This window comes from Chinchilla lanigera, unplaced genomic scaffold (assembly GCF_000276665.1).
Source record: "Chinchilla lanigera isolate Chin_1 unplaced genomic scaffold, ChiLan1.0 scaffold00178, whole genome shotgun sequence".
Taxonomy (NCBI): domain Eukaryota; kingdom Metazoa; phylum Chordata; class Mammalia; order Rodentia; family Chinchillidae; genus Chinchilla; species Chinchilla lanigera.
The window spans coordinates 1,160,115-1,174,689 of record NW_004955579.1 but is presented as its reverse complement, the minus strand read 5'-3'; the positions used below and the strand labels follow the sequence as shown (position 1 = coordinate 1,174,689).

Genomic DNA, 14,575 nt, shown 5'->3' with positions numbered 1-14,575 from the left:
GAGGAGCAGGAAATAGTATGTTGTGTTTATAGACAAGCATTAGTATCAAGAAAAATTAAATACTCATGAACTAACCTAACCAAGGAAGTGAAAGACCTCTACAGTGAAAGCTGTAGGGCTCTAAGAAAGGAGATTAAAAGGGACATCGGAAAAATGGAAAGCTGCCGTCTGTTCCTGGATAAGCAGACATTGTCAAAATGGCTGTATTTCCAACTCTTATGTACAGATTTAATGTAATCACAATGAAAATACCAACAGGATTCTTCACAGAACTAGAAAAAAAACCATTCCAAAATTCATATGGAACTAGAAGAGATCCAGGATAAAAAAAGCAATCCTGGGCAACAAGAGCAAAGCAGCAGAATTACAATCGCAGATTTAAAGTTACATTACAAAGCTGCAATGATAACACCAGCATGATACTGGCACAAAAATAGGCATGTGCATCAGTGGAAAAGAATAGAGGACACCAAAACAACCCAAACACATTCAGCCACCTGACCTTTGACAAAAGCCCAAAATCATACACTGGAAAAAAGATAACCTCTTTAGCAAATGGTGCTGGGAAAATTGGCTATCTACTTGCTAAAGATTGAGGCTAGACACATATCTCTCAACTAAAAACAAAATGGATCCAATATTAAAACAGAAACACTAAAAAAAATTTTAAAAACAGATACACTTAATCTGCTGGAAAATAAAATAGGTAAAACTCTTGAAGTCGTGGGCATAGGCAAGGACTTTCTGAACAGAACCCCACTTGCAAAAGAAATAACATCAAAATTCAACAAATGAAATTACATTACATTGAAAAGCTTCTGCACAGCAAAAAGAACAGCCAACAAACTGAAGAGGCAACCTACAGAATGGAAAATTTTTTTTCTAGTTATACCTTGCACAGAAGATTAATTCCTATAATATATAAAGAATTCAAAAAAAGTTAGACCCTCCCAAATAAAATACCCAATCAAAAAATGGACAACTGAAATAAGTAGACACTTCCCAGGAAAAGAAATATAAATGGCCCCTAAATACATGAAAAAATATTTAGCATTCCTGGCCATTAAAGAAAGGCAATTAAAACAACACTGAGATTCCACCTTCCTCCAGAGAGAATAGCTGTTATCAAGAAATCAGTAACAAATCCCGGCAAGACCATGGTGAAAAAGAAAACCTCCTATATTGTTGAAGAGAATGTAAATTAGTACAACCACTATGGAAATCAGTATGAAGATTCCTAAAAAAAATACAACTAGAAATTTCGTTTCACCCAGCTATTCCTCTTCTGAGCATCTTCCCAGAAGAGTTAAAGGCATCACACTATAGCAATACATGTATACCCATGTTTAGAGTAGCACAGTTCATAAATGGCCTATTTGTCCATCAGTAGGTGAATGGATAACGAAAATGTGGTATTTACACACAATGAATACTACTGTGCTACAAAGAAGAATAAATCTGAGTCATTTGTAGGAAAATGGATGCATCTTAAGACCATAATGTTAAGTGAAATAAGTCAGACTCACAAATTTAAATACTGTATAGTTTCTCTCATATGAGAAAGCCAAAGTATAAATAAAATAAAGAGCAAAATGAAAGATAAAAGAAATTAGGAAGGTAGATCTACTGCAAATAGGAAGGGGAACAAGAGATGGAGGGAGGGGGAAAGGGGATATAAAGGAAGAGTTAAGATACTGTATGTCATGTACAATATACCTACAATGAAAGTAGTCAGTATGTACTGCAAACATGTACTTATAAATAAGTTAAAAATAAAATAAAGTAACCCAAAGTAAAAGAAAATGGGCTAAGGAAACACTGAAGCCAGAGAATGGAGAACTTCAGATGAAAAGCTAATTTAAGAATTTTTTGAGTGTGAAAGACAAATTAGCAATGCCTCAGACACATGGACCCAGAAAAGCTTGCAGAAAAACAAGAGAATACTCTGGAGCCTGTGAAACTGAACCAAGCACTGCAGTGGCTGCTGAGAGCGTTGTCAGGTGTCTGGGAGAAAGAAGCTTAGGCCAGCACCTTCCCATGTGGTAGGTGTGCAAATGCATGATACCAGCCACTTGGTATCATTAAAATTGCTTGGGTAATTTTAAATGTTCCAGGCTTCACATCATAAAGATAGAAAGAAACCAGTGAAATTAATTGTCATAATGCATTTTATTTAAATTATTAGGTCCAAACTGTTGTGAGTTCAACCAGTGATCAACTGCAAAGAACAGTAATGTGCTCGTTAACATTCATTGTGTGTTCACAGTAAATCTTCAGAATCCAGGTTTTCATTTGCACAGCATTGCTGAATATGGCCACTAAATTTGTACTGGAAATACTTGATCTACATTTAGATTTTGTAAAATTAAAACATACATCAGTTGTACAGACTTCAAATCTTTAGCAAGTGAACCAGGTACCCAGTGTCATTTTTGTTAATATTCACAATAGTCAAACATTGTCAAAACTAGATCACCTTGTTTGGATTCAACTTAACTTTGAAGAAGAAGCATATTGTTTACAGTCTTTCTGCCTACATTAGATAAACTTCCTGACTCTTGGGGCATCGAATTCAATGCAATGCCCAGGGGAACTGTGAGTCACACTGGCATTGACTGTGTTCGCTGAGGGTCTGATGGGATCCATGCTGTTCCCAGGAGCCTGGGTGCTAGTTTGATGACAGAGCAGTCCTGTGAAATCTCCAAAACTCTCAGTACACTCTGGCCAGGGCAGGATCATCCTGTCCACTGTCTGCTGTTGCCTTGAGCTGCTCCATGAACTCTCTCATAGGTGACTTTGCTCGTAGAAGGGATGATCAAAAGAGTGCATGCTTAAATTTTTTAAAAACCTTTAAACAGTAAGAGACACATTGCCAAGAATGGTGGGGTGAGTGTGTTTGAAGCAAGGGGAGCATCTTGGGTATGCTGAAGAGGGTTAATGGCCATGTATCTCTTTCTGTCATTTTTTAAAAATTTAAACATTCACCATAGGTTTTAATCACACCTTATCTATATTGAAGGGTTTTAACAGCCACCATTTTGGTAGTATTTTAGAATCTGCTTGACAAAACCAAGCAAATGTTTTCAACTGTGTCCTACAGTGAAATGAAGCAATACTGGGAACACTGGCCCCTTGTTTTAAATTCCAGATGGACCCCAGTGAGCTCAGATTTTTGACCTCCCATAGCTGTAGCAGTGTCTCTCAGGTGCAGTGGTTTTTTTTTCTTATGCAGCTGAGATTCTCCCTTGACAGATAGAAACTAGGAAGGACAGAGAGGAAGAAGGAAGATGCACCCCATGTCCAGCCATATCAGCTTGCGTCCTGCAGTGCAGCAGGAGAGGCCAGGGGAAAAGAGGCAGCCCCAGTCCAGCTAAGCCTGTTCTGTATTCACACCCTCTAAGCCCACTTACACAGGGATTTCTTTCATACTTTCATCCTGAAATCTAACATGAGGCAATAATCAGATTTATTGCAGAAATACATATCACAACGCAGAACAGGAGAAACACTTAACTATAAAATAATAATAGAATACATGAATAAATGCTTGCTTCCTATAAATGAAAACCATAAGATTAAGGCACAAAGATGATATTAAGATGTCCATAGAATCAGCATCTCATTACCAGCTCCACTCACAGGAAGCCACACTTCACCTCGGTGTCTGATCATCTGTCCTACATCTCCCCTGTCCTCCTCAGGAAGCTGCACTGTACCAGAAACTACATCCACCTGAACCTATTCCTCTCCTTCATTCTGAGAGCTGTCTCTGTGCTGGTCAAGGATGACATCCTCTACTCCAGCTCCAGCACACTGCACTGCCCCAACCAGCCGTCCTCTTGGGTAAGGCTGTCCCTGAGAGCAGGGTCCCCTCTAGAGCGAACTCCAGCACCCAAAACCTCGCTGCCATGACAGTGATGTTCAGTGGGGCACACTGTCCTCGGCAGACTGTGGAATGAGGAGAACTTGGCAGAGAGGGTGGAATACCAGCTATGCCTTAGTGGGGCCCCACAAGCAGGGAGTGCTGGGGTCCAGGCTGCTTCCCAGGATGAGGGTGAAGGATCCCATTTTCTGAGCCCAGCAGGCCCAGCCCAAGCAAGATAAGGGCAGCAACCATGGTAAGGGAGCAAGCAGCTTCAGATTGGAAAAAGCGACATCATCAATGATGTCGATGAGCCCATGTTTCCTGTCTCATATCCCAGGTTCTGAGCACTATCCAAATTGCGGGAGGAAGTCCACCTTTGCCATCAGTAAACTGCATGTAAGCCCCATTGGAAACCCCACTATGTGTCTGTGACCGTGCCTGATCCGACTCTTGGATGAAAGGATAAATGATCTGTATTATTAGTTTCTGCAAATGCAGTAGAGGCTGTTTCCCTGTTTCCCATGCTGGCGCCGTCTTTCTCCCCTGATGCTATTTGTCCTGGTTATTAGTGGTTACTTAGTACCTAATCAAGTCAAGTCAAATCGAGAAATATTTAATGAACAGCTCCTACTTGCAAGGTCCTGACTTTCTCTCTTCGTTTGAGATTCTGGTGTGTTGTCCTTGACCTGAGATCCAGCTCCAAGGTTGGAGACTGTCACTTCCCACACCCCAGGCGATGGACTCATGTGCTGGCCCATTCTTAGCCTGAGCAGCTGTGGATTCATTTAGTTCTGAGACGGCCGGCTCTCGGTGACTTGAAGCCATTGTGATACCCTGCAAATGAAGGCACATCCAGGACAGCCTCACTCGTGATACAAGACTAGGCGATATGCAGTCTGTTGTGATAATAAAGATGAGGAGCCCTCGCCTGGCAGATCCTCCAGGTGGAAGTCAGGGCTTCTAGAACTCTGGTCCTGAGACAGGGACCCTGAGAGTGTGCAGCCTTTGCTGAGGTGACCTCTAAACCTGCTCTGCAGAGTTGTCTTTCCTTAGCTCTTCCGTAAGGAGATTGTGATCTTTAGCAGACTCTCCCTCCCATGTCCCCTAAAGTGGCGCCTCTCTGCTCTTTTTTGCCGGTCAGACCCCAAGGGCCCTACTGGAGGGCAAAGAGGAGCAAAGGAGGAGCAGCAGGTACCTCCATGGCAGAGGAGCCGGAGCAACACCATACACACTGCCCCATATCACCAGCCCCTGTGCAGTTATCCGCTGGGGTCTGCCCAAGCTTGAGTTTTTCTGAGGGCCAGGATTTTCCCCAGACACAGATGTTCAGCTGCTGTCTTAGTTCCTTTTTTGTCATTGCTGAGACAAAATAGCTGACACACAAAGTTAAAGGAGGGAAGGTTTGTTGGGCTCACAGTGTGCGGAGGTTTCAGTCCATCCTCGGCTGGCTCCGTGGCAGGGTGGCACATGGCAGAGGGCAACCGTTCATGACAGCAGAAGACAGAAAGAGCAATAAGAAAGCATGGGGCAAGCCTCTTTCTGTCCCTATAATTGTATCTGGTCTAACAGGATTAGGGTGGTGCCAGTCCAGTCAGTGGACTGATCCAGCAGTCACACACTCTTAATCCCAGCACTCTTAATCCTAGCATTGCACCATGAATCAATCACACACTCTAGGTTCAGCCGCCTCCAAGAAAACCCTATGACCACATGAGGCTTTAGGGGGATATCCAGACACAGACCATAGCAACTGCCTTAAAAAGCCATTTCCCTGCTTCCCCAGTGAGGGAACTGATAGGGTGAGGCTGGCACCCACAGCTCAGGTGTACTGGGGCAGAGGAGCAGGTTTCTGAGAGACAGAAGAACATGTCTGGAGATGACTTATAGGAGAAGAATTTATTAAGACTCACAGAGAAATAAAGGGCTAATTCCACTTTATAGCAAAAGACATGCCAGAGGAAATGCAGAGGGGTCCATGGACACTTCTTGGCAGGTCCACAAAGGGAACATACCATATGACAGTGCCACTCAGCAAATCCCCCCCAGTGCACACTCAATACCAGCACCTCCTGATAAATCCCACCAGATGCATACTTAACAACAGCACTTCCTGGCACATCCCATGGAGTTCATGTGTACTCAGCAATAGCACCACCCAGCAAATCCCAAGGGGTGTGTACTCGGCAGCACCGCCCAGCAACTCTGTGAAGGGCAGCAGGAACCTAACAACAGCACCAGGCTCAGTGCTGCTGGCAGGCTCGGTGGCCGGTTAAATGGGTTACTTGCAGCAGGGGTGCAGGGAATTTATACAGCAAAGACATCCCAACAACATCCTCAGCTGTGCTTGTCCCGTTATGCAACCAGTGTCCCAAGGAGTGGCTGACAACATGGGCAGGGAGGTGGCTTCTACTGGTGATACCAGCTTGCCCAGATCCCAGTGCCCTCCACATAACACCTTCTGTGAAATCCAGTCCCCATCCACTCACGTTGTCCCCCAACTTGGTCCATATTGGGGACAGAGAGGGGCGTTTCAGGACATGGTGCTAAATGCGCTAATTTCCTCAGGGACCATACACCCGTGGACACAGGATGTTCTGTACACTAGACAAAGGAAGCAGCCCATGGGAAGATTCCCCCCTCGTGTGTGTATGGGAGGGGGGACATGTATAAGCATACCCTGTGTATGTGTAAGCACATCTATTGTGTGTACATGTAGCAGTGTCCCCAGCCATCTGTATGTGTACAAGTGTAAGTTTAATTGTATGAAAGGTCATCTGGAAGTTGAAAATGAATTTGTTGTATAGAATATGGCATTTTTTCTAGTGACAATGGTTTTAGATCCCTGGGGAATATAATTCCCTTGCTAGATTTCTCATTTTTACCTTTGTTTTATCTCGACTTAGTCTCCAAAAAGTAAAACTCACTTTACTATTGGGGAATTTACAGTGTCAGGATTTTTAAAGAGGCATCAAGGAACCTAGCTCCAGTTGCTTTCTCTTTCCAAACTTCCTGAAATGCTGATAGGGAAATGGCCTCGGTGAGTTGCAGCTTTTCCTGTGCATCCTGGTCAGATGTGGGCGCAGAGGCTGGGAGCCACAGGCCCAGCAAGAGCCCAAAGCCCCCAGCCCAGCCTGTAGGTGTCGGTGCAGCCCCAGCACGCGCACACTCCACTTCCTGTCCCAGGAGGGCACAGCGAGTGGATAGTGGAGGAGGAGCAGAGCCCACATGTCAGAGGGGCGGAAGAAGGGCCGAAAGGAGATCAAGGAGGGCTCAGCAGAGCATGTTGTCCAGGAGTGCACCCACAGCTGGCACTGTCACAGCACTCTGGCCTAGGGGTGGCTGTCCCCTGCCCTTGGAGATGTTACTCTTCAAGGAGGTCCTTGTTCATCACAGCCTTGAGCCAGCACCGGGCACATGCTTCACCCCTTAGACAAACATGAAGGCAGCGTTCTGCCGAAAGTTCTTACTGAGGACGCGTTCTCCACTTTCTGCATTTCAGGTAGGCTGCAAGCTCAGCCTGGTCTTCTTCCAGTACTGCATCATGGCGAACTTCTACTGGCTGCTGGTGGAGGGGCTGTACCTGCACACACTCCTGGTGGCCATCTTCTCCCCCAGCAGATGCTTCCTGGCCTATCTGCTGATCGGTTGGGGTGAGGACTCCTCCACCCTGACCGTGTTCCCTGACTCCATCCACCCCTAGGCAACAGATCCTTCAGCCCAGAAAACCCTTCACTCGTTTGTGTGTATCTCAGGGTCCTGTGCTGACAGGAGATTCCCGAAGACAATACTTGGTGCCTTAGTTACTTTTCTCTCATTGCTGAGACAAAATACCCAACACTCAGAGTTAAAGAGGGAAACCTTATTTAGCTCAAAGTTTATAGAGGTTTCAGTTCCTAACTGGCTGGCTCCAAGAGGGGGTGGCACAACAGACACGCGTCACAGAGGAGAAATAATTAATGACAGGCAGAAGGTAACAAAGCAACAAGGGTCAACCACAGCTCTTGTTATCCCTTTTATCTCATCCGGGCTACTTAGAGTAGGTTGCACTCATATCCTTAATCCTGGCGCCCTTAATCCTAGCATTGCACCACGAATCAATTCACACACTTTAGATCCAGCCCCTCTGAAAAAGCCCCATCCATGACTGCATGAGGCTTTGGGGGACATCTAGACACAAGTCATAACACTTGGGTATTTCTGGAAATCAAAGACCTAGTTTAAAATGTTCCAAATCCCCATTCCTGGCCCCATTTGCTCCAGATTCAAACTGAGCTGCTAACAAAGAAGGAAATTCTTTGTGACTCTTCCCTCTCTCCAGCCAGCTCATGATGCTTAGAAATCAGAAAGGGGGAAGAGCAGAGGAGAAGCAGCACAGATGTCACCCACATAGGTTCTGTGGCAGGCCCTGGGATTGGCCTGGAGGCAGGGGGCGTGTGCTTCATCACATGGGGCCTCTGAGTCTGCAGCTGTCCTTCCAGCACCAGAAGGCTGATCCCACCCTCAGTCAGATCCTCACCTTTCCGATGCCCTCACAGGCTCGCTGCCTCGGAAGGCACAGAAGCCTGGGAAGGCATGAAGGCCCCCTGCCCTGACTGCCTCCGATGTGGCCATATTGGTGAAGACTTGGCCCTTGGGTGGGAAGCTCTTTCCTGGCAGTCTGGCCCAAGCTCTAGTTGGGTGGAGCCTGACTGCTCTCAGAATAGAGTGGTCTGACCCAGTGTCTCTTGCAGGCATCCCCACCATCTGCATCGGAGTATGGACGGCTGCCCGCCTCTCTTTAGAAGACACAGGGTGAGTCACGCCCACTCCCAGCCTATGAAATGGGTCTGGCCATGCTGGCCATGTGGGAGCTCCAGAAGCTTGTTCCTGGTAAGGACAGGAGTGTCTGAGGCCCTGTAAGTGGGACACCTTAGACACTTAGAGGAGGCCAGTCTGGCTATGGAGAAACCAGGCAGAAGTGGGTAGCATCTCACATGGCACAGCGGGTTCACAGATCAAAGCCAGGGAGAGGCAGGTGCATACTAGAGCAGAGCATTGAGACTGGGCCTGTGGCTGCCCAGTGACCTCAGTGGCTGGCATGGGTGGTGCTGACCATTTCCCATGGCTACCATGGGTCAGAGCTTCTGCCCCATCTGTAGAGACCCAGACCTTGCCCCTAAACTACACAGCAGGCATTTCCAGCACAAGTGTGCCTTGTAAAGGCCCAGGGTGTGTGCTGCCCTTAGCAAGAGAGCCCTTAGAAGTGGGCAGCCTAACACAACCCACTGGTCTAGTGTGTGACTGGGCACACTGACAACTTGGGGGACCTGCAGTGATTCCTCTTCAGACCCCTGTCCTGGAGGTCCCAGGTGAGTGGACTAAGCCCCCTGCTGCCCCCATCCTGTGGGCCCTGGAAAGGCATGGGGTCCGGGAGGGGTGTGGACCCTGGAGGGAGTTGCAGGCTCTTTGTAGCATGGATCATGCTTCCTACTAGAGACAGTCCACACACTGAAAATCCAAATCATTGCCAAACAGAACAGGGGTGGGTCCCAGCCAGACCTACCTCAACCATTCTGAAGGTGTGGTTAAACCTTCATTCAGGACACATGGGAACTGTTTCAGGAGTGAGAGGGAATTACTATTCAGGACACAGAGTTCTTCCTATGTTGTCAGAAGTGTGAGCCTGGGCCTCACCAGCCCCGAGAGACAATTGCCCAGCCTTCCAGGGCTGACCTGGGCTGCGTGTGTTCCCATGTGCTCACTGGAGACGGTGGGGCTGAGACTAGAAGGAAGGCCTCCCTCACCAGGACGACGCCTCATGCATCTCCAGGACACCGAAAGGGGTGGTGTCAGGAAGAGTGTGGGGCCCCTGCAGACACAGTTGCTCACACTGAAGTCAGCCTGACTCAGCTCTCCTCCTCCTCCACAGTTGCTGGGACACAAACGAGCACAGCATCCCCTGGTGGGTGATCCGGACACCCATTCTGGTCTCCATCCTAGTGAGTAACTTCCAGGGGAAATGGGGCTTCCCCTGGACATGATGACCATCTGCTCAGTCACCTTGCAAAAGGCCATGAGGACGCCAGGGCCTCAAGGGCCTCAGAGACATGGTTCCCAGTAGGGAGGGGACCCCAAGTCCCCCCTGGCTGGACTTTGGGACCAGGCTGGGCTGGCGTTTGTCCCATTCACATCCCCATGCTGCTCTGAGGCACATGGTCGTGGCTTTCATGGTGACAAGGTCCTGGCCCCGCAGGTGCCCCACATCCCGTACTGTGCACAGGGAAACCAGGCACCATCTCTCTGCACAGGTCAACTTTGTGCTCTTCGTCAGCATCATAAGGATTTTACTGCAGAAGCTGACATCCCCAGATGTGGGTGGCAATGACCAGTCCCAGTACAAGTGAGTATGCTTCTCTCCAGCCCCGTGTCCATGTGCCACGGCGACCACAGGCATAGCTGGTGCTGACCCCCAGGTCTGCCGGTTCCCATGCAAGTGTTGATGGCATGCCAGGTCCCTGGTGTGATCATATTAGGCAGTGACCACATTCCTCTGAGGCAGAATGTGCCCTGGGCCACATACTACTCTTAGGTTAGCTCTGTCTTCTCTGTCAGACCTTGTGGTCCACAGCCACAGGACCACACCTAGCACCTGATGCCATCTCTTGGTGACAGTCCAGTGGGCACTCACAGGTTAGGTGAATGCCACCATCTTCCCTCCTCCTCCGAAGCCAGGGGAGTCCCCACTCATCAGTGATGATCTAAGGAATCCATGAGGAAACTTGTAAGTTCCATACATTTCTACCCATAGATCATAAAGAAAGGTCTGAGTAAGCCTGAGTCTGGTGGTGAAGCTCAGGAGGAGCCTGGAGTGCACATGGACAGGGCTGCATGGCCTAGAGCTGTGTCACCAGCGTGGCTGCCTGTCTGCTTATGTGGAGCTCAGGGTGGCTAAGGTGAGAAGGACCCCGGTGTGGGGCCACAGCCCAGCAAAGGGCTAAGAAAAGTGACCCACACTTGGTCATTGGTTTTCACATCTGTGAAGTGGAAGCACTGTCTGTCACCAAGGCCTGAGGGTCCATTGAGGTCACCAGATGATGCTGAGTGCCTGCAGGAAGCATTGTGAGAGGGCTTGGAAAATCCTTGCATCCAGTCAATGTCTCACATATGAAACCCAAGGAAGACTTTCCATGCCCAGCCAACCCTTGGAATTTGGACCTTCTGTGAACCTCAGCATCTGTGCTGGCCTCCCGCAGGCTCCTTGGGCTGAAGTCAGTCTTGAGGGAGACGCTTTTATTTTCAGAGAAAGTTATGTGGCTGATGAAACCTGTCTCTGAGTGGGGAGGATAGGGTGCTGTGCTGCACCCTCCCCATCTCTGCAAAGAGGTGGCCAGCCCACCCCATGTACCCAGAGACCATGTGGGCATGCCCACAAGGGGCTATGAGCAGACTCCCTTGACCATCACAGTACCCAGAGCTGGCCTTGACCCCAGGCCAGCCACCCATGGTGGGGGAAATCCTGGGTATAGGGGAGCCTTCCCTAATTGGGTGTGGATTTAAGACAGGTACCTCAAAAATGAATTAAAGAAGTTATCCAGTGGTAGCTTGTAATTGCAGCTGTTTGGGAGGCTGAGGCAGGAGGATTGAGAGTCTGAGCCCAGCCTGAGCAACTTAGCAAGACCCTGTGTCAAAAGAAAATGTTTTAAAATTCCTGGGACATAGCATGAATGCTGCAAGGAGAAGGAGAAGACAAATGTGGAGGAGAAAAGAAATGGTTTTTGAATTTGGTGGTGCTTTCCTGAGTGTTGGGGGCCAGCTGAGGGAAGGTGGGACACCCCTAGATCCTTCAGCTCAATGTCCAGGCAAGCAGGGTCATCCGGGGCTCAGCACATTGCCCCTGGGCAATGTTAGCAGATGCCTGGTTGGGCCTGTGACTCCAAAGACTGGCCACAGAGCCATAGCCCAGAGCCAGGTTCTCAGAGCAGGTCCTGTCATCCCTGGGAACTGGGTGGGGTCAGTGGCCCCTGCAGGGTCTGTGCTGTCACCACGCTTCCAGACCAGGATTTCCAGGAGCTGAGATTCCAGACCTCTGGCTAAGACAATTTGAGGAGCAGGGTAAAAGAGGAGGTCCTGCTTTGGGGGTAAGGATCAGGTATACAGCCACTCTCAGGCAGACTTGATGCCACCCACAGCCACCTCCACCCCATCACCATGCCCACATCAACAGCTGTCAGCCCACTGTGCACCAGAGACACCATGCTGGGTCAGCCCTGTGATCAGCCTGGTGACTGACCCATGGCAGTGATGACAGGGACAGTCCATGCCCTGAGAGCCACACCATGCCTGAGCCCCACAGGACACCTGTGACAGGTCCCCTCTTGGGAGCCAAAGCCTTTTTCACCTTCCTAGGTGCACAGGATAGCAGCACCAGGGGCCAGGGCTGTGGGTCTGGAAGGAGATGACAGCCGTGCATGCCCCACGCCCCTCATAACCTGGCTTCTGGCCCCCTCGGTCACTGTGTCCCTTTCCTTCTGGCCCAGGAGGCTGGCCAAGTCTACACTGCTGCTCATCCCGCTGTTTGGTGTCCACTACATGGTGTTTGCAGCCTTCCCCAATGGCATCTCCACCCAGTACCAGATCCTGTTCGAACTGTGTGTCGGGTCCTTCCAGGTGGGTGCAGTGGTTGCAGGTGGGCATGGGGGACCATGGGCCACGCTGACACCTTCCCATTGCAGGGCCTGGTGGTGGCGGTGCTCTACTGCTTCCTGAACAGCGAGGTGAGTCCTGGTCCCGGTGTCCTCCCTGCTTCATGCTGTGCCCCTAGCCCCTCGCAGCCAGGCCAGAACCCTTCCCTGCACATTTCGGCCCCGCCTCCCTCAACACCGCGATCTCCTCCCTCTGTGGGGTAGGGTGGAAGTCAGTGCCCAGCACCCCTGTGGTCAGCATCCTGCCCTTTGACCATGGCTCAGTCCACAAAGGAAGGGCTTTGACAGGAGGGGCTGAGGCCTCCGGGAAACCCCCTCTCATCCCAAGATGAAGCGGAACCTGGGACCTTGCTCAGCACTCCACAACTGACAGCTTGGCTCCCTCCCCGATTACTAAGGACATCTTTTCCAGAGCCCACCCTGCTCCCCTGAGATTCAACCTCTGCATTACCCCTCCCCAGCCTAACAGGTGGCAGTACCCCTCACTCAGACTTCTGAGAGGGGAGAAGGCCAGCTGGACCCCCGTATGGCCAGGACTGTGCCTGGGCAGGCCAAGTCTGGCACCCAGCAAACCCAGACCTGTGTCAGGAGCAGCCACACTTCCGTCTATCCAGGAAGGTCCCTGCCCAGGCACATAGGCCCTGCTAGTGGCACTAGGGTGGCTGAGGGAGTTCCTCTGGCCGGCATCCCCTGTCCCTTCTGCTCCAAGCCATCGTTGTCCATATGGTCAGCGCGGAGACGGCAACAGCCCTCCACCGGAGCAGACAGCTAACATCTGCGGTGCCTTTGCCCAGGTGCAGTGTGAGCTGAAGAGAAGGTGGCGCAGCCTGTGCCTGACGCAGCCTGGGGGCCGAAACTACCGGCTACACAGCTGGTCCATTTCCCAGCACGGCTCGGAAAGCGCCCTGCAGGTGCACCGGGGCTCCCGCACGCAGTCCTTCCTGCAGACGGAGACCTCGGTCCTGTAGCTTCTTCCTGCTGCCCCACTGCCACCACTGGTCCGGCCTGAGACTTGCCTGCCCTCAACATAATCCGCTTCTCAGCTCAGCCCTGGGGGACAGGCAGCACTGCGATGGGTTTGATGTAAGTGCTCATTGTTGCTAAGCGGCAGCATCGAGGTCGTTTTGCTCATCATGTTGCTCAGCTGTGTAGGTGAACCCACTTTCAACACGGACAGGGGAGACCGAGCCCTAAATGTCAAAACCACAGCCGTGGCCTGAAGCTGTGGCCAGAGGGAGCAGCACAGGCCCTGTGCTGGGAGCCTGGACTGGGGCTGGGCATCGTGCCCTCCCCTCCCTCTCTCCTGACCAACGACGGTGTCCTCAAAGGCCTCTGCACTCAACAGCCCAGCCTGGCCCCCAGGGCACAGCGAGATGACTCGAGGAGGGCGGGGCCCAACCCTGACCCTGCCTTGCCGGATAGGCCCCAGGGATAGGTGTTACCTGGGGGCAACAGTAAACCTGCTCTATTTTTGATGAGAATATTAAAGTTATTTCTGCTTCATTGGAAATTGTTTTACCAAAATATGAACCCTCCTGTCTGGAGTTTGTGGACAGTAGGCCTTGCCTTCCATCCCTTCAAGGTCTGCAGATCCCGAGGAACTGTTGGCATGGCACAGGGGCAGGTGTAGGGGAGGGGCACAGAGCCATCCCCCAGCCACACCCTCGTCCCCACAGCCCTCAGACCAGTGGGATGTGCCCAGCCCAGCCCAGCAGATGTAGCGCCAGACCCAGGCGTCTGTGCCCAGTTTACACCACCTGTCCCTTAAGCTGAAGTCTTCAGAACCCCCTGGAAGCTTTGGTGGCTGTGTGGACCCTGGCCACACAGATGCTGGTGGTGCCCGTGGAGGTACCCAGGCCAGAAACTGGCGGGGGTGGGGCAGTCCAACAGGCAGCCAAAACCAAGACCCCATACCCGTGTCCCTGGAAATAAGAGCTTTGGGGCAGCAGAGCCCGTCCAAGCCTGCGCATCTGGGGGCAGCTATACTGCTTGTCCACCAGGGCCATCTCTGGATGCTCTTGATCACAAT

General features: G+C 50.4%; 1 protein-coding gene across 1 annotated transcript in view; it reads left to right on the top strand.

The window, feature by feature from the left end:
• The window catches only part of Vipr2 (vasoactive intestinal peptide receptor 2), a 52,092-nt gene extending 38,022 nt beyond the window's left edge, over positions 1 to 14,070 (top strand). The window contains exons 7-14 of the mRNA XM_013509665.1: positions 3,702 to 3,843; positions 7,365 to 7,515; positions 8,596 to 8,656; positions 9,774 to 9,843; positions 10,153 to 10,244; positions 12,382 to 12,511; positions 12,577 to 12,618; positions 13,341 to 14,070. Coding sequence (XP_013365119.1) covers positions 3,702 to 3,843; positions 7,365 to 7,515; positions 8,596 to 8,656; positions 9,774 to 9,843; positions 10,153 to 10,244; positions 12,382 to 12,511; positions 12,577 to 12,618; positions 13,341 to 13,514 — 862 coding nt within the window. The 3' untranslated portion in view covers positions 13,515 to 14,070. The remainder of the gene's footprint in view (positions 1 to 3,701; positions 3,844 to 7,364; positions 7,516 to 8,595; positions 8,657 to 9,773; positions 9,844 to 10,152; positions 10,245 to 12,381; positions 12,512 to 12,576; positions 12,619 to 13,340) is intronic.
• Positions 14,071 to 14,575: the final 505 nt, after the last annotated feature.